The sequence below is a fragment of the Sinocyclocheilus anshuiensis genome, unplaced genomic scaffold (assembly GCF_001515605.1).
Source record: "Sinocyclocheilus anshuiensis isolate Anshui unplaced genomic scaffold, SAMN03320099.WGS_v1.1 scaffold997, whole genome shotgun sequence".
Taxonomy (NCBI): Eukaryota; Metazoa; Chordata; class Actinopteri; order Cypriniformes; family Cyprinidae; genus Sinocyclocheilus; species Sinocyclocheilus anshuiensis.
The window spans coordinates 3220056-3244034 of record NW_015555715.1 but is presented as its reverse complement, the minus strand read 5'-3'; the positions used below and the strand labels follow the sequence as shown (position 1 = coordinate 3244034).

The following is a 23979-nucleotide window of genomic DNA, read 5'->3' as shown; positions in this document are numbered from 1 at the left end:
AATATTAGTAAAAGTTTAACGTTTCTCCTAAAATAAAACTGAAGACATCTTAAGACAAAGCTGATAGCTAAATGAGACATAGAAGAGAATCACTCCTTAGTATCCTGAGCGTAGAGTAAGCTCTGTCAGAGCCATAGCATTGTGGGCAGCACATCGATGTGAAGGCACAACTGCACCTCAGATGGCATGGGTTCGAATCCCAGCTAAAGATACTTTCCTGCTCTTGTTCAATTCTCACCTGTCCAGTTGTTTCCTGTCTCTACTCCTGCTGTCCTGACCATTACAGGTGAAAACCCCATTGCAATAAAAAAAGCAACAGCAACCTCTGAGCAGTAAAACATTTTCATAATGGAGTCTTGCAAGAGATTACAGCAAGACAATAAAGAGATCTCCCATATTTCTCACACGTTTCTCTCCCATTGTCATTTTGGATTCCTTTCTTTTAGAACTTTCTCATGTCTCAGTTGTGTCTTTTATTTCTCCTAAGGATTTTTAGGAGAAACATCTGAGACACTGTTGAGACTAAAATAAGAAATACATGAGAATCACAACTAAATCTCCTAAGGTTAGAAAGAGCAACCACTGAGCAATAAAATATTCCTATAATGGAGTCTTGATAGAGATTGCATCAAGACAATAAAGAGATATCTATGTTTCTTCCACCACATTCTCTGTTTTGACTCTTTTTTTCTCAGATATTTCTCATGTCTCTTTTGTGTCTACTTCCATTTCTCGTAAAGAATTTTAGGAGAAACATCTGAAATGCTGTTGATACTAAAATGAGAGATATATGAGAATCTCATCTAAGTCTCCTGAGCTTAGGAAAAGCAACCAATGAGCAATACATTTTTCCTATGGGTAAGATCACAAGCGAGGTTGGAGACTTGCATGTCTCTAGGCCGAAGCACATTAAGTCAGCAAGACATTTCTTCTCAGCCACCACTTACTGTACATGCATCACCGAGGGAACATAATGTGTAATAATAGCTCTGTATTATTTCACAATGATTTGCCCTCTTCCCACAGGCACCACATTTGTATCATAATGATGCTAGGATATGTATTTACCTCTTGACCTCTAGAAGTTTTAAACTTGTAAATAAAATTAAAAAATAGCCTGATCGTCATAACCAGATTAAGCCAATATGCTTTTTTTCTGGAAATCTGAAGAACAGCTTGCATACTGTATTCCTATATTGATCAGAATATTGGGTCATATACAGAAACCTTATTCAGATTATTCACCATAAATTAATATTTAAATGTGTGTGTGTGTGTGTGTGTGTGTGTGTGTGTGTGTGTGCGTCCACACAAGGGTGATTTTGATATTATATACAGACAGTTGTGAAAATGCTAAGCTATTGAAAATCTTAACCAGAAAATGGACATGATGTTCCTATAAATAAGCTCACCAATCTATTGTATTTTTTTCTTAATAGGCACGAAGGAAAGAAGTGTTCCTGCAGGAGAGATATGGACAGTTCAGTCTGACGGACCCATTCCTTGCCCTGCAGAGGGACTTTGAGTCTGGGACGGGGTCAAAGGACTGCAGGCCTGTTAGTGCGAGTCCCATTACTGTGCTGGAAGCTGTTATGGCCCATTGCCGTAAGATGCAGGAGAGGATGTCTGCCCAACTCTCGGCCGCTGAGAGCAGACAGAAAAGGGTAAGACCTCAAATTGTGTGTTTAATTGTGTATGTATATATGTTTAACAGAGCAAGACCACAGAAAGGATTGTGTGTGATTTATTGCAAGAGTATTTGCATATTCTATCTGAAATAAGTCCTCCTTTCCTGTAGGATTACCTTGACATGATTAAGTTTGCTGTCGGAGGTTTGCTGAGGTGTTCCTAGTTATTCTCGGAATATAGTCTAGTATGCAATGTGTACAGCTGTGTGTGTGTGTGTGTGTGTGTGTGTGTGTTTAATTGTGTATGTATATATGTTTAACAGAGCAAGACCACAGAAAGGATTGTGTGTGATTTATTGCAAGAGTATTTGCATATTCTATCTGAAATAAGTCCTCCTTTCCTGTAGGATTACCTTGACATGATTAAGTTTGCTGTCGGAGGTTTGCTGAGGTGTTCCTAGTTATTCTCGGAATATAGTCTAGTATGCAATGTGTACAGCTGTGTGTGTGTGTGTGTGTGTGTGTGTGTGTGTGTGTATGTGTCTATTCAGGGGTGTGTAGTAATGTGTCCACATCATCTATGCTGATACTGTTCTGGCACAAATAGTGACATGAAATCAAGTCTTTAAGGTAAAATCCAGTTTTTCTAACCTCCATATAAGCATAGTACATGCCAGAAAACAGAGTAAGAAAGAGAGTGCCAGACAAGGAGAGCAATGACGGTATAAAAAGAAGAAGAGGAGGTGTTAGAAAAGGAGAGAAATGGATGCTAAGCTCTAAAACACTCTGCCAAACACATTCGTAAATCTATATTTCACAATTTGAGCTAGTGCTACAAAGAATACAAGCTACATGATATCAAATCCGGCCATGAACTTTAAAAGCACACACAGGCGTGCTTCTTACAAGTGACCCCTGTAGACCAGATATCAGCTGTGTCCACTATCTCAGTGGCTTCAGTTAAATTTTAGGATAGGCCTATTATATATTACAAGATACAGTTTATATATAGACACATAGCATGCATATTTACATGTTACACTGACACAGAGAACGGAGCTCTCTGTTCCAATAATAAACACTTGTGCTTGGTTTGTTATGGTGACAGTTCTCTTATTGCATTGGTACTGTTGTTAAATGTAAAAGCTCTTATATATAGTACCAGTCACAATGAGGAAATGTTAAATGATGTTTATGAATAGTATAAACATACAGTAGTTGTATTGTTATCACAGGGATTTCTGTCTGTTACTAGCCACTGTGCTTAATGGTTTCTTTTGTTGTCTCATTATTTCTGAGCAAGTATTAATTTATTCATAGGCTAAGCAGCTTAAATCTGTAAATAAAGCCTGCACTCCTATCTGTAACATGTAGTGTCAATAAGAGTTAATTGGTCACTTTTCTTTCCTGCAAGTAGTGTATTGTGTGTCCTCAGCAGTTGATGGTAGTAGTGTGTCCCCCTTTTTGATATTCAATTTCATGTTGATTTTTATATTAAAAGCAACTGATACCTCAAAGGTCAAACTGCTATCTCACATGAGTGATGTGGTCAGCTCAGCCAGCACCTTAGCACATGAGTACTGATCCCTTGACCTACTTTACAAAGATCCAACTAATTAAGCCACAGTCTCCAAAATAGACATTGGGGTTTATTAATAGTTTTTTTTTAAATGTGTGGAATAGAAACATAGAAAAACACTACAACTGATAAATTAATGCAAAAGCTTCATTAGTGGAGCTTAGACATAAGCAGAAAGTTATGTAAGGTTAACATAAAGTGACCTCTGATTTGAGGACGTTTTCTCCAAGTTTCATTGTACTAGATTTTAAAGTAATTTTCAATGCATGGTTTACTATCATTGTCTAATGGACTGACATACCTTAATTGTTTAATAATCAGTGTCTTGCTTTATGTGTCTGTTATCTACTCTCTGCGAGTCTCACGTTTGCCCTGCTGCTGCTGTGTCTAGCTTGAAATGGAGAAACTGCAGCTGCAGAGCCTGGAGCAGGAACACAGGAAGCTGTCGGCTCAGCTGAAGGATGAGCGAGAGAAAAACAAACACGTGGTGATGTCACTGGTGCATGAATGCAAGCAGCTAGCTGCTCGTGTGGTCGAAGAGAATCAGCGCTTTGAGGAGCTCTCATCCCGCACTGAGCAGGACGGCCGTTCCGTGGGACGACTGGAGGAAGAACTGGCATCCGAGCGACGTCGCAGCCAACAGATGGAAGCGGAGATGGAGAAACAGCTGGCCGAGTTTGACACAGAAAGAGAGCAGTTACGGTCCAGGCTTAGCCGCGAGGAGATGCGTGCTGCAGAGCTGCGAGCTGAAAGTGAGAATCTCCACCAGCAGGTGGAGCAGCTAAGAACTGAGCAATGCAAAGACGCCCCACCACTGCCTTCTGCCCCAGCATCTGCCCCAGTTAAACCCAAGACTGTGGCATCTGTGGCTGTGGGCACTGAGGCAACTGTCTGCAAGACTGCCTCCTCTCAGACAGATGTACCGCTGGAAAATGAAGGGGCTAAGAAGGTGCCACTTTCTATCCCCGTCAAGCCTACAGGTTCCACCTATGCTAGCATGAACCTACCTAGGACTTCTAGTGTGGGGCGGGGGCTACACCACGGGAGCTCTCAGGCAGAAAATGGAGGAGAGGGCCAAACGCATTCGCATGGCTCACATTCACCTGGTGTGTCTGCTACCTTGCCGACTGGGGTCAGTCCACGCGTCCAGGCGGCCCGTTACAAATTCCAACCCTCTGCCTCGGAGCAGGACCAAAATGGAACCGCAAACCAGAGCCCCCCTTCCCGCGACCTGTCCCCCACAAATCGAGACAACTTTGCAGCCAAACAGCAGGCACGCCACACAGTCACACAGGTTCTCTCCCGCTTTACAAGCCCTCCAGCAGGTGGGCCCCCTGCAGCCCTTCGCCCTGGTCTGCCACACTCCGCATCTGAGGGGGGACCCTTCACCGGGCGTTTGGGCCACCCCCAGATAGGCCTTAAATCACCAACTGTGGCCCGCATCGACAGGGGTAACCCACCTCCCATCCCACCAAAAAAACCAGGACTGTCCCAGACACCTTCCCCTCCACACCCACCAATCAAAGTAGTAGGTGAAGCCAGCAGGTCCCCAGGAACAGGACTGGGGGTGGGCCTTGCCAAATCAACTGCCACCCCTCAGCTTCCACCAAAGCCCTCCATAGATTTGTGCGGTACAGTCCCAGCCTTGACAGCGTCACAGGTGGGTGCTTCCTGTACCGGCTGGCCGTGGGGGTCGCAGCCGACAGCAGCATGTGTGGAGTGTCCCCCTGTCACCACCTCCTCCACAGCTACCATTGTCAGTAGCCCCTCCATAAACCCACCTAGTCTTCCGTCCCATAGCCCCCAGCACCTGGGCAGCCCCCTGGCAGCAGCATCAGGTAAAAGGGTGCTCCATTCTTCACCCTTGCTTTCACTGCTTCTCCTCTCTACTCCCCTGCTTTTCTATACTTGATGTATTCTTCAGTAAGTCCTAGCAGAGGGGGACATAGACTTGGAGCAACCAAGAGAGGAGTATTCATACACTACTAGGGTTACCTGCCGGTTGAAATGCAGTACTTCAACATAACCAAGATAAGAATATTTGTAAGATTCTTGAGGGCACCTACCCATGTCAGGACAGTTTCTTGACTTCACCAAAGCACTTTTAGATACGAATAGGTCAGGTTGACCCTCTCTTGAAAGGCAGGTCTCTAGGGGTCTTTCCTGTAATCCATTCTGAAGCTGATGCCAGAGGCTGCTCTATCCCCTTTCCTCCCATTGACCTACAACATGGTTTTGCTTCTCCTGTGTTCCACCACTAACCTGTTTCCTATAATGTCTTATACTTACCACTCCACCGTGTCCATGCCACCATCTGTTTCTTTGTTTCACCTACTGTAGAGAAACTTGAAACTTGTGAATGTGGTGTCATTCTCTGCATATTTTTCATGTTTAATTCCATGGTTTTAAAGACATTCCTAGACAACTAACACAATATAATTGTGTTTGTCAAGGTCTTGTACTTAAATATTCCTAAATATGTCTCTCTGCATTTGTTCTACACAATAGTGTGCAGTTCTACATCTGAAATATACTACAGTAATTGTAAATGTATATCTTAGTGCAGAGTTGTCTAATCCTGCTCCTGCAGGGTCAATGTCCAGCAAAGTTTAGCTCCAGCACACCTTTCTGGAAATTTGCAGTGATCCTGAAGACTTTGATTAGCTGGTTCAAGTGTATTTGATTGGGGTTGGAGCTAAACTGTACAGGACACTGCCCTTCAAGGACTAGAATTGGACACCTGTTTTAGAATAAAACAATACCTTCGATAAAGGCCTTGCTGATCCGATTGGTTAGTGCCAATTTGTTGTTAGTCTAGATGGTGACTGGTCAAACAGTATGGTCTTTCTTGTAAAGTATTGCTGGTTAAGCTAATTAAGAAGCCTGGTGGAGACACCAGTACAACAACATCCTACTCTGTTTTTTTTAGCAGGGTGGCTCCAAAAAAGCTTTGACAAAGATGTCAGTTAGTTAGAGTCATGCATTGGTATGTAAGCCAAATATATGAGACAGCTCCAATTGCAGTAAGATTTTCCTCTTGGAAACTGGTCAGAAGCTTTAGAGTTCTCTCACATTTTGAAATACCACCCTATCTCTGCAGGCCTCTTCATAGCTCTCTGAGAGCACCAGAGAAAGACAAATGTAACGCCAGTGAAAGCAGAGCAAGTATTCCAGCAGAGTCTTCCTCTTCATTGTCACTAGAGACTAATCCACAGGGTAGTTCTGAGAGATTTCGGTAGCTAGCTGTCATCGTTAAATGTTAAAAATTAGCACTTTTCTCCCTCTCTCTGCAGCCACTCAGCCATGGCAGTTCTCTGAGGCTCCTCTGCTCTCTCTGCCGCCCATTTTAACCTAGAAAAGAGCCAATAATCTTATGCTTTCCACTGGACCTCAATGCCTATCTTTCTCACTTCAACTCCCTCCACTAACTGAGATAAACGTAGAGAAACCCTAGAGACAAAGCTATTTACAAACATGCATCAGATGCTAGACTAGTTACATCCACACTGTAAGATGTTATTTGAATTCTGTTTTCACATAGGTACCCATTAGCCAGTAGTATTCCTTGTGCTTTGTCAAAATTCATCAGTTTTTTTTTTTTGCTGTAGTTTCTGTCTTTCTAACTCTGTCCAATTGACGTGTCTCAAACAATCAGCTCCATGTTTAGAAAGTTTTAGTTTGACTGACATGATTAATTTATCATAAACTGCCTGCTGCCTGATTTCATTTATCCGGTTGTGTTTTGTCTTTTATTTGCCTTTTTGTTTTTAACCTGATCTAAAAGCAGATGAAGTTGACTTTATCTTTAAGGATCTAATTAGTAGGATAGAGGTTGTGAATTGCAGATAAACTCTTTAGAATAATATGTTTCCAATATTGTGTCAAAATGTGTACATCGCATAAACATTTACCCTTTGTTTTGACTAAATTTGGCTTGCTTCACATTTCCTCTTGAACATAAATTTTGTGTGTTCATCTCTCTGGAGAGTAATTTGGTTACTGAACTACAAAATAGTTGTCTCAGTCAGCACTGCGGCAGTGGCCTTAAATTATTTCTGAATGACAAATGGAGTTGTTCTTCTGGGTAATGTTTTGGATCAGAGAACACATTTTGACACAACACTAGCACCCTGCCTCACTAGTTACTGCTGTTGCTTGAACCCTCCCAGGCTGGTGTCCCTCCATAGTCTCCTCGCTAACCTGCGGTGACCCCGTCCCCCTGGATGACGGGCAAACCCTTCTCCTCCAAGCTGCTTCCCAGGGAAATGTCACTTTATTGTCTATGCTGCTTAACCAAGATCCACTATTGGATATTCATCTCCATCAACATGAATTAACCTCTGCCTTGATTTCTGCTGCTCTTAATGGATACACAGGTACGTTCTTGGCAGATTGTGCTTAACTGAAAAAAGGTTTTCTTTTGTGTAAGACATTATCCAGTGATCGTTTTTCTATAGATGTAGAATTACTTGTGTATATATACACACAGTGAAAATGTAGATATTAATATGTAAATAATGAGTTTTTGTCTATTCTATAGACTGCTTAAATCTGCTGCTGACTTCAGGGGCATCTGCTGATGCTGTTGATGAAACAGGATTTACGCCGTTACATGCCGCTGCTGAAAATGGTCACCATGGGTGAGTCCTCTATTCTCAATTTCCTCGCTATTGTCGTTTTAACTCTTTTATTGTGTTTTCAAGAACAGACACTTTTGTGCCTCTTATCGCACCGTTATTAACATACTTATCAGGTGATCTGATCACAAGTTGTCAGGTGAGAAAGACTGAGTTTTACAAAAAGTATACTTGCAAATCACTTGTGCATGTTTATGTATGGTAGGGTGACCATACGTGCCATTTTCCCAGGACACGTCCTTGCCAGGATTTGTTTTGGCTTTGTTTTTTCCTGTTTTCATGCTTGCTGAAGGTAATGATCGAAAAGTAGTTTGACCAATAACATGCAGGCATTGTACATAATGGACCAATCATGGTGTGTGTGAGAAGGTGGGATCTACGGTCAAAGCGATGCAATTACGCGTACATAGGATGTGTGTTCGACTTAAAAGCAGCGCGGCTCAGATCGATCAGTGTTTGACATCAAAGTACCTCGAGAGCATTTTGAAAGCATAAGGAAACGTCTATGAGGGGCCGTATAGGCCATAATTATTGAAAAGCCTCTTACAAACACTAGTGAAACGAAAAACATTGATAAACCTTAGGGAAATTCATTCATATGCATTACTGAAAACCTCTTACATACACTAGTGAAAACACTGATCAACCTTAGTGAAATACATTCATACGCATAACTGAAAAACCTCTTACAAACACTAGTGAAACGAAAAACATTGATAAACCTTAGTGAAATTCATTCAGACGCATTACTGAAAAGCCTCTTACAAACACTAGTGAAACGAAAAACATTGATCAACCTTACTGAAATTCATTCATACGCATTACTGAAAAGCTCTGCGACTCGACAGCGCGGGGAGGACGTGTTCGCTAGCACCACCAAACTGACAGCGCGGCACGAACATTTAGAGTTCATGTGTTTTTCCCTGCACATAACAATCAGTATTACGTTACTGCATTTCTTTGACTTATTATCATTACTACATGTAAATAGTAGTGTTACCTGCTTTGAATAGGCCGGAAAGCTGCAAAGCACTTAATGATTTACAATACCTAGTCCTCTTAGAATTAAAAATGTTTTATGGATTCATTCATCAAGGCATTAGGTAAATTTTACATTTAAAGATATTTGTGCAACTGTAGCACATACTGAAAAAAAATGAGTAAAATGTACTGATAATTTTCTGCCAGGACATTATCCATTATTTTTCCATTGCGGAAATACGTACTATGGTTCATTTTCATAAGTTTTCCATTAACCCTTAAACAATGCAGTGCAGTGCAAAATTAAAAATACCGCCATATACAGTACACTGTATTAATGAAATTGCAATGTGAAAGTTAAATAAGCCAACACTGACTGTTGCCTGGTCTTAAATTGCTACAGAAAAAAAATCTCATATAGCCTATTTAACAATGAGATTCAAATTTTAAATGGTAACTGCTGAATAGAAATTGAAAACAATAAAGAAGTCTACAAAATTAAACACTTGTTGGATGTGCTAAACAATGTTGGACGTGCTCCTCAAGAGGACTACAGTAGCCTATTATTAAAGTATCTGCTGCATGCAAGTGTTGACACAGCACGCGCCAAATTAAACGGAAGTGTTGACAGCTTCCATTTCAAGTGAAATTAGCTCTCATCATCTACTGAAATATTTACTTATTTCACTTATGCTTATGAATGAATTTCACTAAGGTTGATCAATGTTTTCACTAGTGCATGTAAGAGGTTTTTCAATTATGCTTATGAATGAATTTCAGTAAGGTTGATCAGTGTTTTCACTAGTGTTTGTAAGAGGTTTTCAGTAATGCATATGAATGAATTTCACTAAGGTTGATCAATTTTTTCACTAGTGCATGTAAGAGGTTTTTCAGTTATGCTTATGAATGAATTTCAGTAAGGTTGATCAGTGTTTTCACTAGTGTTTGTAAGAGGTTTTCAGTAATGCATATGAATGAATTTCACTAAGGTTTATCAATGTTTTTCGTTTCACTAGTGTTTGTAAGAGGCTTTTCAATAATTATGGCCTATACGGCCCCTCATAACCGTCTGTATGGTATTTTGATGTCATACACCGATCGGTCTGCACACGCAAACAAAGCCAAAACCTAGATATTTTAGGCAATATAGAAATCCTGGCCAGGACGCGTCCTGGGAAAATGGCACGTATGGTCACCCTAATGTATGGGATTTTTTTCTGATTTTTTTTAATTGGACAGTTCTTTTAACGCTGTATGTAACAGGCTTGTTTAAAAACCTTTGCTTTAGTGCATTAAATGATTGACAGGTGAGTAGGTGGTATGCATCAAGACAGATTAGCATTTAAAATAAAATGTGATGTAATCACATTGCCTCAGTATGTGGATTGACCAGTAACCAGATGACAAAACGTTTTGAATCTCTTTTGGACCTGTGTTTAGCGCTGCCCAGTTGTGTAACCAGGGTCTACACAATTTTGTGTCTCTGATGTGTTTCTCTATGCAGTGATATCAATCTCAGCTGCTCTCTCATTGGTAGGTGCGTGAGAGCTCTTGTGAAATGTGGAGCTGATTTGGAGAGGGAGTGTTCGCAGGGAAGGACCCCTCTGTACCTGGCCTGTGAACAGGGACATGTGGAGTGTGTGAAAGTCTTGCTAGACGCAGGAGCAGACTGTTCACATGTCACAACTGTGAGTTTTCATGACACCAGTGTCACTCAAATGTCAATTACTCAAATGTCTGCGTTCCTGAATACGTTAGGAAATACTGCCCCTCTTTTCATCTCCATGGTTACCTTGACAGTTGAGCGTGGGTATTTCGCTGTCTGTGTGTTGCTCAGAATTTAATTACGGTCCCTGTTTTAGAAACACTTAATTATGCCCTAGATGTTTTCTCAGTTTGCTCTAATTTACTGGGCTGAAAAAAATATATATATATCCTGGGAAATTCTAAAGGTCTATAGCCGCGTGTGCTGTATCCTTTCCGTGAGGGAAACTCGCCTTCAAATCATTGAGTCCACAAACTACAGCCCCCAAAACGCCCAGCTTACATTCCCGAATGTGAAGACCCCCCTCTCCCCCCTCTAGTGACGCAGAGGTGTCAAATTTCACGGCTCTGAAATGGCCGCCGAGTTGAGAGACATGTAATCTGACCAATTGCAGTCCACAAGCGACCACAGATCTCTATAACATCAGACGCGCTGGCTGAGAGCGCTTTTGATATGGGGAGCGCGTTTCCCCCAGACGACCGTCTATTGCGCAATCTGGACAAAACGCTATATATCTCACCGATGGAAGCACGCAGAAACGTGAAAATGGTCTTGTTTGAAAGAAGAGATCCTAATCTAAAAGATAATATAGAGTATATAGATATTTGTGGCTGTTTGCGGCTGACTGAAGCAGTGCTACGAGTATAAATGTAAATTCGCTCAGAGGTGACAAAATTTTACATCGCGATTCTATCGAAGATCATTCGATCTGTGATTGTCACACAATGAAATAATCTACATCGTCAAATTCCTGAGAATGAGAGCTTTCTTGTGATATATGAATTGACTTTTTTGTGAAAAATATGCTTTATGAATATAAAAACCAAAAGATATTCTTTGTAAAGCAGACACTCCAAGCTTTCAAATGAACCCATATATGGGCTGATACCATATAAGGAAGGCTATGTAAATGAAGCATAAACATTTTTAACGCGATTTTGGCAGAGTTTAACTGGTTTAAGGTAGTTTTTACATTTGCTTGATGGTTCATCTTTTGTGCATTTTAATATTTTTGTGATCTGCTTTATTGTAAGTGTGTGTGTGTTTATTGGTAGATTAGTATGTTTGTGGAATAAAAAAAATTACATGTATAACAATACCGCAAATAAATGGATTTAAAAAAAACATTCTAACATGTATAATTTATAAGTAATAAAATGTATTTATTTTCATTTTATTTATTATTATTTCTCGTTTTTTTTATTACACAATTGCACAATTATTGCATTTCCTCAAAAATACCTTTTTTTCTACCTCTTTACCCCTTAAACTTAAGTGTTTGTTGTTCCCAGGACAACTGCACAGCTCTGCACGCCGCAGTCAGTTCAGGTCATGTGGGCCCTCTAAAGCTCCTGCTACACCACCCATCTCCTGAACCAGACCTGGATCTCCCTGCATGTCCTTCAGACCCCAACCAGGAGCTCCAACACCCTGGCATAACAAAGGCCAGTCAAATTCTCAACCACAGTAACCAGGATGGCTGGACTGCTGCCCATATTGCTGCATCCAGGGGCTACAAGGTGACATATTCGATGCTGAGTACACTGCTTCACACCAGCAAATAAGAGTTAGAGGAGACTTATAAACACAGATGATGCCTTGCATGCTTACGTATCTCCTGGTTTACAGAAATGCCTGGAGGTTTTGTGTAACCACAGTCAACAGGACATGGAGAAGAGGGATAAATGCAATCGCACCATACATGATGTTGCCACAGATGACTGCAAAGACCTACTAGAGAACCTGGGTAAGTATAGTTTGAGCAATGGAGCTTTGTACAAATGTGATGGTTTGGCCATGTGATAGTTGACTTAAAGGATTAGTTCACCCAAAAATGAAAATTATGTCAATAATTGCTCACCCTCGTGTTGTTCGAAACCCGTACTACCTTCGTTCATCTTCGGAACACAAATTAAGATATTTTTGATGAAATATGAGGGCTCTCTGACCCTCCCATAGACAGCAAGGTAACTACCACGTTCAAGGTTCAGAAAAGTACCAAGATGATTGACAAAGTAGTCCGTGTGACATCAGTGGTTCAACTGTAAAGTTACGAAGCTACGAGAATACTTTTTTGCGCATAGAAAACAAAAACACGCGAGCGTGTGGTGGCACTGACCCAGATCCGGCGTAATGACGTCATCTGGGTCATGCCGGATCTGGGTCAGCGCCGCCACACGCTCGCGTCATGGTACTGTCGTGAACGCGCATCCAAAGTGACGCAGTAGAGACGAAAATGTGAAATAAAGTCGTTATTTTTGTTTTCTTTGCGCAAAAAAGTATTCTCGTAGCTTCGTAACTTTACAGTTGAACCACTGATGTCACACGGACTACTTTGTCGATCATCTTGGTACTTTTCTGGACCTTGAACGTGGTAGTTACCTTGCTGTCTATGGGAGGGTCAGAGAGCCCTCAGATTTCATCAAAAATATCTTAAATTGTGTTCCGAAGATGAACGAAGGTCTTACGGGTTTGGAACAACACGAGGGTGAGTAATTAATGACAGAATTTTCATTTTTGGGTGAACTAACCCTTTAAGTGACCACTGCCTTACCATTTAACTTTTGATTTCTACCCTACTTAAGACTGGTACATAGTGGTTGTACAGGTGCTCATGAGCTCACTGGAGCGTCTTTGCCCTGTGGATCTCCTGGAGGATGGCTGCGCTGTTGGCAAAGTTACAATTCAGCGCCATACTAGCTGGGAAGAACTAACAGGAAGCTTGAGTCACCTGCTGACCAATCACCTCCAGCTAATTTGTGGGAACTGGGAACTGGAGGAAGTTCTGGGCAGAGCAAACACTTTGGGCCTCTCTTCCAACAGCATGGCCTCTGTAATTATAGGTAAACACATCTACTGTATATCTTACAGTGTAACTAGGTACTTGCCTAGAAATTCAGATTAATTTGTGTCCATTTAACTTGATTCTCTCCATAACTTTAGGTGTTACGTGTTGTGTTTAATAATAATAATAATAATAATATTACAAATATCTCATGAAAATTCACCCCAAAACCAAAAGTAAATGTAAATGCACTACCATTTAAAAGAGGTTAATAAGATTTTTTTAAATGTTTTTGAAAGATGTCTCTTATGCTGACCAAGGCTGCATTTATTTGATCAACAATACAGAAAACGGGTAATATAGTGTAATATTATCAGTGTTGGGCAAGTTACTCTGAAAATGTAATCAAATTTCAAATTACTGATTACTCCTTTTAAAAGTAATCACGTTACTGTTCTGATTACTTTATTTCAAAAGTAATTAGTAATTACTTACCGATAAATTACCGATAAATATTTGTTATTAAAGCATCAACATTCACAGAACACTGTTCTTTTTAACTAAAGCAAGTGGCTGCTGTGTGCATGGTTTGGCACGGCAGAATGCCAGCAAAGAGTGCTGCATTTATAATCTCTAAAAGACATCTCATCTTCATCTTCAAAGTTCATCGCAATCTCACAAATCTCTGTTATAACACAATAAATATATGCATAATGAATCTTTCATAATGTCTACATTCATGTGTTATAATGAGAGGATTCGTGAGCACGCAAAAGCTGCAATATAACAAAGAGTGAAAAATTGAAGGGGGTCTGAATACTTTCCGTACCCACTATATATATATATATATATATATATCAAATATGACTGTCACTAGTATGATTTGAATTCACACAATCACATTCACACAAACGTGCTATTACTATCTACTTGTGTAGGCTCTTCAGTCGTTATGCTGACACTGGCTCTAGTGAGCATGAATTTAAAATGGCTTTTCTCTTGGGTGTTGTCCAACAGCACAGTGGGCCAAGTAGGGAAGGAAGTGGGATAGGGGACTAACTAAGCTTGGCTCAACCCGAGGGTTGTCATGCAGGGCTGCTGAAAATAAACTAGCCTTCTCCAAGTTCTCACTTATTTCTTTCACACTCCTTCTCCCTCTCTCTTTTTTACTCTTTCTATCATCACTTCTTTTTTTTGTTTACACTCAACTCCTCCCTTAAGACAAGATGTTAAGGAAGCTATTTGGCCTACAGAGAGCAACGTGATGACTATCTACTATTCCTGACACAAAACAAGAGGAGACTGACAGACAGGAAAGAGAGTGAGAAGAGGATTTGCAGGATAAAAGCTGATTGATCATGGCTCTCAAGTTTGACATACAGTATTACTGTAGATGAAAACCGCTCCCATGTCAGTTAGGATTACACATCTATGTCTTTCACCATAGGCGGACACATAAATCTAGCCGATGTACCTCTCTTTCCTAAATGAATCCTCTTGTTAAACTGTTATCTTTATGCGCGTGTATTTCAGGTGATGCTGAATGGTTGCCAGGGCAGGAGCTGCCTCAGTCTCCTTGGGACCTCGTTCGGAAGCGTCTGAGCCAACGTATTACCATACATCTTAAAGGTGGGCTTTCAGTCTTTTTCTTTTACATTTTAAAATATATTCAAATAGAAAATATATATATATATATTTTTTTTTTATGTAATATTTAAAAAATGTTATCGCTTTTAACTATATTTGTAAATGCTTTGAATGAATATGAAATAAATGCAGCCTTGGTGAGCATCAGATACTTACTACATAAAAAAATCTGATAACATTCAAAAAAATCATACGAAACACTGTTCCTATAAACATTCTCTATTCTTTTTCTATTCTATCTACTTGTTTTCTTTTTAATTATTATAAAAAATAATAATAACTTGACACTTTAACACTAGCTCTATCTATTCTATCTCTTTTTATTCTGTTTATTTATTATTAAAAGAAAAACCTTGATAGGTGTACTGCATTTGACTAACCAGGGATTTGTCACAACACTTGTATTATATATTGTTATATATTGCACATATTGTTGCTGTTTTGTTTTGTTGTTTTGATTGCTTCCATTACCTTCATTTGTAAGTCGCTTTGGATTCTTTAATGAATAAAAAGAAAGAACAACATTGATTTGAATTATGTTTTTTGAAACTGTCACTTTTGAATATTTGAATAATCTTTGCTGAATAAAGTTTTATTTCTTATGAAAAAACAAAATCTTGCTGACCCCAAACATTTGAATGATACAACTTGTATATTACAACCTTAAGTGTTAAAAAATGTATTCGTATATGTAGAAATTAACATTAAATTAGATTAATAAACGGTATAAAAGTATTGGTTATAGATCGTAATATGTAATGCATTATAACTAATATTAACAAATTGAACCTTATTGTGATGTATTATATTTTGATAATATATCAGGTATTTTGTAAAATGCATCACATTGTGTATAAGAGATTCTCTTGGTAAAGGAGAAAGATATACTCAGCAGATCAGCAGATCTCTTGGGTTTCCACGCTTTAATGAATAGCCACGCTCTGCTCCTCTTCATCACATGACCCTGATGTTCAGCCAGGCTCCAGAATATTCCATCTCATGCAATGGCACGTCAAAACAACTCTGTGAAGCCCTTGCTCAAATCCATTTCACGCAGATCTCCTGATCTCCCATGGCCTCTGTGTGCTCTTTGATTAACTGTGTAGGTTTGATTTATGGTTCATGGCTGCTATGATTTTGCTTTCTGTCAGGCCTGTCAGAGTGCACTCTGGATGAGATGACTTACGACTCCCTGATCCCTCTACAGCTGCTGCAGAACTATGTCCGTCTGGTACGCTAACTCGCTCTCTACATCAAAGAGAGTTTTTTAGCATGTCTCTCTAAATGAGAGTTTTTTAGCATGTTTCTCTGGATGGTCTTTTAAAGTTTGGATAAAGAGTGCTGAGAGAAACAAGGCCTTATAATACCATGGGACCAAAACAACATTCTTTGAGCCTCCACCACCAGTTTGGCACCTTGGGGCAACAGATACTATTTGTGTTTTAAAATGTTGTAATAGAAGATACATGCAGTGCAACAAGCAGTAACTTAAGACAGCAAAACACCCTCCAAGACACTTGAGTAATCAAGCCTGCATAAAGTCACGCATAAATACAATTTTTGGCATGAATTATAAAATTAAGCAGGTCTAAATGAATAATACATGTGCTGGTAGTGCATTTTGATGAACTCGATTGTGTTTTTGCCTGTGATCAGGTGGAACAGTACCATAACGTCATCTTCCACGGGCTGGAGGGCAGCTTTCAGGAGTACATCGCCAACCAGATCTCTCATTATATCAAGGTAACTATTATCAGTTAAATATTAGTTTTTAACTCTATGGATGAAATGTAAAACACAAATAATTGCTTGCATTTTTGTTCATTTAAAACTTAAAGGAACACTCCACTATTTTTGAAAATAGGCTCATTTTCCAACTCCCCTAGAGTTAAACAGTTGAGTTTTACCGTTTTCGAATCCATTCAGCCAATCTCCGGGTCTGGCGGTAGCACTTTTAGCTGTAGCTTAGCATAGATCATTGAATCAGATTAGACCGTTAGCATCTCGCTCAAAAATGACCAAAGAGTTTCGATATTTTTCCTATTTAAAATTTGACTCTTCTGTAGTTACATCGTGTACTAAGACTGACGGAAAATGAAAAGTTGCGATTTTCTAGGCCGATATGGCTTGGAACTATACTCTCATTCCGGCGTAATAATCAAGGAACTTTGCTGCCGTACCATGGGTGCAGCAGGCGCAATGATATTACGCAGCACCTGAAAATAGGCTAACTTCCGTCAACATAACCAACGTGACCACCTGCTTGCACAGGGAGCGTGCTGGGGACTATATACAAAAATTTGTGGTCAGTATTATTTTTTTATTTATTTAGAAAGAAAGAAATTAATATTTTTATTCAGCAAGGATGCATTAAATTGATCAAAAGGGACAGTATAAACATTTCTAATGTTACAAAAATGTATATTTAAATATATTCTTTTGATCTTTCTATTCATCAAAGAATACTGAAAAAAAAGCATCACAGTTTCCATAAAAATATTAAGCCGCACAGCTAATTTCGATATTTATGATAATAACAAATGTTTCTTTCAAATTCTGCTATCAAAAGAATTGTTAATGATTAGAGTGTCTCGTTTGTCTCATGTACTGTGGGCATCCATATGTACTAGTCATGATGTTTATGATGCACCTGTTGTGTGTTTGTATGTTCGCAGCACAGACAGGAGGCCCAGGGGATTGGCTGTGATGTCGTCAGGGTGGAGATAGATGAGAGTCTATCAAAAGAGCACCTGCTGGAGATCTTCATCAACTGTGGTAAGAGCCTCTTCAATCATGCAGCGCTGTGTCAAGGAGTCATGTTTCTCAAGTGATGATGTAGGTAAAGGAGCAGAGGAAGAAGATAGCAGACCCCTAGAAACAAGATCAAACCGTGTTGAATCTGAAATGTTTAGAAATGACTATGATTATTCTGCGACACTCAATATGATTATTTTTGGCCACTGATGATTTTGCATGCCTTTGGCCTGTACCTTATAAAAATGAAAATAAAATCTTGGTTACAATGAGCACTTGCACTAGAAGTGAATGTGGCAAATTTGTAAATGTAAAAAAATACTCACTGTTTCAATAGTATAGCCACCAAACCTGAACTTAAAGGGGTCATATGATGCGATTTCGGCTTTGTTGAAAACGACGTGTTTGAGAGAGGCGGGGCATAAAGGACCTACAATAATGTACAGTATTTGAAAAATAATGTGTTTTTTGAACATTAAAGCATGTCAACATATTCTGTTACACCAAATACACAAAATAATGATCTTTAAAAAAGCATCATATGACCCCTTTAATAACCTTTTTTGTTGCAACATAATGCCTAAAACCTATAACAACTTTACAGCTAGAATATTCCTTGAATAATTACATCTTTGAATTTTAGTGGTTTCTCTGGTACTGATCGAGTTGTGTTGTGTATATCAGGGTTTCTGGTGTCTTTGCATGAAGGCAGCACTGGGCGTTGTGTTGTGGTGGTTCTGGAGAGTCTGCAGAGAGCCCACTCTCTCAGCCACCTCCTGGGAGACCTGTGCGAAGCCCTGGAGAACCGAGGATCTGTCTATTCCCTCTCCCTCAACCATGGTGAGACTCATCCATACAGATGCAGCAGAGCTGGTATAGTCAATGTACCTGAAAGAGTGGTTCGGTTCAACTCTTTTCTCCTCATGTTGACGGACAGGTCACGATGGGCTTTACTATTTCCGTGAAAGGAGCATTTTGATTGGCACACTGGCCAAGCCTCGCCTACAGGGTGCTGAGCTACGATTACAGCAGCACTTCCGCTGGGTTCAGCTGCGCTGGGACACCGAGCCCCTCAATGGCATGCTGGGACGTCATCTACGCAGAAAACTCCTCCACAAGGTCAGCCCTGCTCATTATCTAATAGGCTGCAGGGAAGACCACCAGAATAGCAGTTCAGCTCTAAATTTAGTCGAGAATGAGATCGTTTAGTATATTTAGTGTAGTTTAGATCAGAGTGTACCATGTGACTGCTGAATCATTCAAATAAACATCGAGACTTCAAATGGCATGGAATGACTGCACAACAATATCAATTTTATTTTTATTCTTTACTTTTATTCTTCTTTTTTTTTCATTTTGATATTAAGTAAGAAATAGACCAAAATAATCTTAATCTTCCCCTCCAGTTAGCTGTTAACCTCAACACTGAGTTGGACCTGTGGAATGGATCAGTTGATTCATTGAAAAGATCTGAATCAAAAGAATAATTCTTTTACAAATGGGGCTACTTGTTATTTCTTTCATGAAATCTCATGAAGCCTAAAGTAGATGTCAGGATTAAAGGACCACTTTAATGATGGTTTTTGGTGCTTTGCATCATTAACAGTACATTGTTCAAAATTGCTCCTTTTGTGACAAAATGAAAGAAAATATGGGTTTGGAATGAGAGTAAATTACGTAATTTTCGTTTTGAGTGAACTCTCCCTTTAATCGAGTTTTTCTATGGCTGTACAGGCTCAGGGCCAGTGCTGGACATCTGATGATCCTGTATACAAATTGCTTTCTTGGGTGTGCTCAGTGTGGCACCAGCTCAATGCCTGCCTGACGCGTCTGGGGACCTCAGAAGCCTTGTTGGGACCGTATATCTTCCTCTCCTGCCCTGTGAATGCAGAACAGACTCAGGCCATTCCCAAGTATGTCAGTCTAGTGTTGTCACGATACTGGAATTTCTAACTTCAATACAGTTCTTTGAAAAATATTTGATAACATTTTCGATACCATGGGACAAAATTGGAAAAGTATCTAGGTTAATATATTTTTGACCATAATCAAATATCTTCTTATCAGCTGAAACTGTTGTCTGAGATTCCTCAAGCCCTTATAGAAGATAGTACTACTACTAACTAATATATTATTATTATTTATATAAGACAAAAATATATTACTATTGTAATAAAACAGGACCATGAGCTGCATACTTGTAAATGATTATAGTGAAAGCTCTAAAACACACAGTGCGATGGACTATATTCTTATTTAATTAAAATACAGTGTGGTGTGTGTCAACTCACTGTTGGAGAGAAGAGAGAATGACAAAACACAATTGCTACCTTGTATCGATACTGCAGAAAGTATTGAAACGGTTTTGAATATTCAGAATCAATATGTATAGAAAAATATGTATTTTTTACACTACATGAATTTGAATTAAATTAAACTTAAATAATAATGATATTTATATAATTTCCTATGACAGGTCAGGCAGTATTATTTGTTAATATTGGTCCATGTGTCTTTGTGTTTAGGTGGTTGGTGAGGCTTTGGAATGCAGTGATAGTTCCACGGGTCGAGGATGCTGTTATATCTAGAGTAACAGCCAAACGCTCTCCCTCCCAACGACAGTCTCCCAACAACAAAGGACTGAGTCCAGGTCAGAGAGCAGTAGTCAAAGCAGCTCTCAATATCCTGCTGAATAAGGCTGTGCTGCAAGGCTGCCCACTGCCCAGAACAGGTACAGCACCATCAAAAGTGTTGAGGAACACATTGAACTAAATGTTGCTACTAATGTAACTATATTTATCAGTAGTGTGACAGTAGTACTCAGATAATTTCACAAAAATGCAGCTATTTCAGTACTGGGCAAAAAGTAGCAAAGTAGCTTTAATAACACTGACCGTCAGCCATTAAATCTTTCAGTGTAGTCATTATTGGTACTTACTGAAAACAAATTTGACTCTTTTCCGTTTATGTGGTTAGAGATTAACAGGTTCTTACCTGAGTTCCAGGGAGGATGTTTCCCTCTTTCCACCATTGGCTCCGCCTACAGGAAAGGTGGCAGAAAAGGATGTGATAATGGGGCTTGGAGACGAGCCAATACCAGTCCAAGGAAGAAAGGAAGCCCCGCCTCTGGGAGGAGCTCTAGCTGCTCTTTAAGAGAAGGTGTAACTGATGGCTTTGATTTTGCAGTATATGCAGTTCTGCTTCAGTAACAAATGCTACTGTTGGCATTTTATTTATATTACATTTTCTGAATAATCTAAGTGCATTTTCAATTCAGTTATCAAATTTTGGGTCAACTACTACCTTTAACTGTCAATATCAAGCACTTGTATTTTGCCATCATCTGTGCTACACATTTCCAATAGCAGAAGGGGTCAGGAAAAGGAAGGAAGAAATAAAAGTCCTGCCCTCTGTCCTTTGTTATGACCTCATAAACAAAATTAACTAATCCACAAGTTCAGCTACCCATGATATCATTAAATCATCACATTTTTCTCATTCACCACGGCTTTCCTTGCAACATTCCTTTCCATTTCTATAGACAAGACAATGCCTTTAGTTCCTCTTGTCTGAAAAACAATAGGGTTGCGCAGTTTTCTGGGATCCCTGCCATGAAGCTTGTTGCTCATCAGTTGTGGATGATGAGTGAATGATATCAGGATAGCAGCAGAGGAAATCCCTGGTCGGGTTTTTGCTAACCCAGTATTACAAAGTACGGAAAGCCCTAGTTGCTTTCTCGGTGGCTCTGGATAGGCTGACAGTTGGAAGATCGTTGACAATTGAGGCTAACAGGAGTTTTCTTCCTGTCTGAGTTACAGAGAGACCAACAGAAATGGGTCTGTCTTATTCAGAGATGTAATAGACCATAGATGATTGGTCGAGAAACAAAGCTCTGACCTCCCACCCATGCCGCTTCCTTTGAGATATCCTTTTCTCTTTCTGGCTGAATCATCCATCCTCTGCTCCTCCCCTGTTTTTGGACCTAGCAATGACCTCCCATCAGTGCCTTGTCTAACTGGCCTTCTCATCCCTGGCAGCAAGCCACACGCCAGCACGCCGAGTGCGTCAGGAACCCCTTTGCCAACTGCACAGACGTATCTAACAACTGCATGCAAAGAATGCACACACTATCTGGCCTTACCTTCTGTCTCCAGCTGTTTAAGCTGTTGACCCGTACGGAGAAAGTACTTCCTCATCACAATGAAAATAATGGCCAGGGGAGTAGCTGCGAGGAATATGTACGGCCTCACAATGGACACCACAAGAATACATCCAACCACCACCACAGTCAACTGTTAGAAGAAAAGCAATGTTAAAGTCTTTGTTCAGCTTATTTAAAAAAAATTATTTTATTCAGTAAGGATGTATTAAACTGACTTTTAATCAATTTAATTTGCTTCTGCCCAGAACTTATGTTCGTACTACCAGCAGATGGCAGTGTTATTCAATGATTATGTACATGTATGTACTGTCTGTTCCTGTAGACTCAGTGATGGAGTTGCTGTGGGTCTGTCTCTCTGCTCTGATGATGAGACGGATCTCATCAGAGAACTCCAGACCATGTGCTCTAGCAAATCTGAGCCAGACATAAGCAAGGTAATAGACAATAATACTCACATATACAGCTGCTCAAAAGTTTGGGGTCGTTAATTGTTTTTAAAAACTCTCTTATGCTCACAAAGGTAACATTTATTTAATCAAAAATACAGTAAATGCAGTATTTTTGTGAAATATTATTAGAGTTTAAAATAAATGTTTTCTATTTTAATATATTTAAAAATATAATTTATTCCTGTGATGGAAAGGTGAATTTTTAGAAGCCATAACTCCAGCCTTCAGTGTCACTTGATCCTTCAGAAATCATCATAATGCTGATATTTGCTGCTTTAATCCCAGCTTTAGTCTCAGATTTAGTCTGTGCAAACTCCAAAAAAAAAAAACGCTTGTGCTTCTCTTAGAGACTTTCTGTTCAACCTACACAAACAGTCTGGCACAGTTTAGCACATGGCCTTGCAGTTTCTAGGAATTGACGAGCTGTGTTTTTATCCTCTTTTACCTGGTACAGATTGCTCTTTTTAAAGAGGACTTCATCATGCTTCCAGACTCAATTCCACCCAGTCCTCAGAGGAGTGATGGCAAGGTCACGCAGCCCCAAACAAATCCTGTTACAACAGAGAGTGCCGTGGATATGACCCATCCTCCACCACAGAAGGCAAGCCTTTGATAAAACACCATGGCTCTGTGCCAAAGCCTACTGAGCCAACTACATAGGTAGCTGCCCTCTAAGGCAACATCCTAACTGTTATGGAGCCTCATCAATAAACAATATAGAATGCTCTATGTAAAGTGCACAAATAGAGCACCACAGTCAGGTTCCGAAAGTAAAAAGCATGATTGCTGGTTTTTGTAACAAAGCACATGTATAAGGTGCATTCTCTGTTTTTGTTAAAAATACGTTTGTTTTTTGTATATTGCTGTCTGTGTAAAGATCGACGGTAGTCATGCTTCTCCTCAGCGAGTGACGAGACCCAGATCGCATCTGCCCGTCCCCAGCAGCAGAGGGGCTCAGCAGGTGAACGCCACCAGCAGCAGTTCCCTTCAGAGTCACAGCAGCAACCCTAGCAGAGCAAGGCAGCCCCCATCCCATAACAACAGCAACAACTTCTCACAAGACAACATCTGCTTCCTGGACCCCAACTGTAATGAAAACTACAGTAACCATGGATAGACACCTCCCATTGCCCTCAGTCTGTTATCAACCTCTATGTTGTGAAGTTTGGTTACTGGCAGCATTTTAGTATTTGTACATGTTGTCCATACTTGTTACACTATATTACATTGTGTACTTTGGGACCATAGATTTAATATATTCAACTGTTTAAGTAAAGAACTTTGAGGAAAAACAAGTACGATGAACTAACAGGAGAAAGACTGCTTGCACACTTTACAATTTGCCTTTTAGGTCAAATGTTTTGGATCAAAGTTAGAGCTGGTAGTCTTTTTGCTCTTTAGTATTTGCAATCAATCATGTTTTACGTTTAAATAAATGAAAGGTGAGTTTTAAAAACTGTCGAAATCAGGGTTTTACCAAATATGTGTAAATAAGAACTGGGAACTTAAATGTTGTATAGATTAGTGTGTGTGTGTGTGTGTGTGTGTGTGTGTGTGTGTGCGTGCGTGCGTGCGTGCGTGCGTGCGTGCGT

At 39.8% G+C, this 23979-nt stretch overlaps 1 protein-coding gene across 1 annotated transcript in view; it reads left to right on the top strand.

Moving 5' to 3' along the window:
* Positions 1-23961, top strand: part of LOC107672177 (cortactin-binding protein 2-like) — a 51380-nt gene extending 27419 nt beyond the window's left edge. Inside the window, exons 3-22 of the mRNA XM_016465270.1 lie at positions 1440-1664; positions 3599-5045; positions 7377-7583; positions 7748-7847; positions 10363-10513; positions 11883-12110; positions 12220-12337; positions 13176-13433; positions 14909-15004; positions 16174-16253; positions 16679-16765; positions 17698-17797; positions 18461-18616; positions 18714-18895; positions 19511-19689; positions 20302-20507; positions 20753-20937; positions 22184-22372; positions 22842-22988; positions 23265-23961. Coding sequence (XP_016320756.1) covers positions 1440-1664; positions 3599-5045; positions 7377-7583; positions 7748-7847; positions 10363-10513; positions 11883-12110; positions 12220-12337; positions 13176-13433; positions 14909-15004; positions 16174-16253; positions 16679-16765; positions 17698-17797; positions 18461-18616; positions 18714-18895; positions 19511-19689; positions 20302-20507; positions 20753-20937; positions 22184-22372; positions 22842-22988; positions 23265-23504 — 4581 coding nt within the window. The 3' untranslated portion in view covers positions 23505-23961. The remainder of the gene's footprint in view (positions 1-1439; positions 1665-3598; positions 5046-7376; positions 7584-7747; positions 7848-10362; positions 10514-11882; positions 12111-12219; positions 12338-13175; positions 13434-14908; positions 15005-16173; positions 16254-16678; positions 16766-17697; positions 17798-18460; positions 18617-18713; positions 18896-19510; positions 19690-20301; positions 20508-20752; positions 20938-22183; positions 22373-22841; positions 22989-23264) is intronic.
* The last annotated feature ends 18 nt before the right edge of the window (positions 23962-23979 follow it).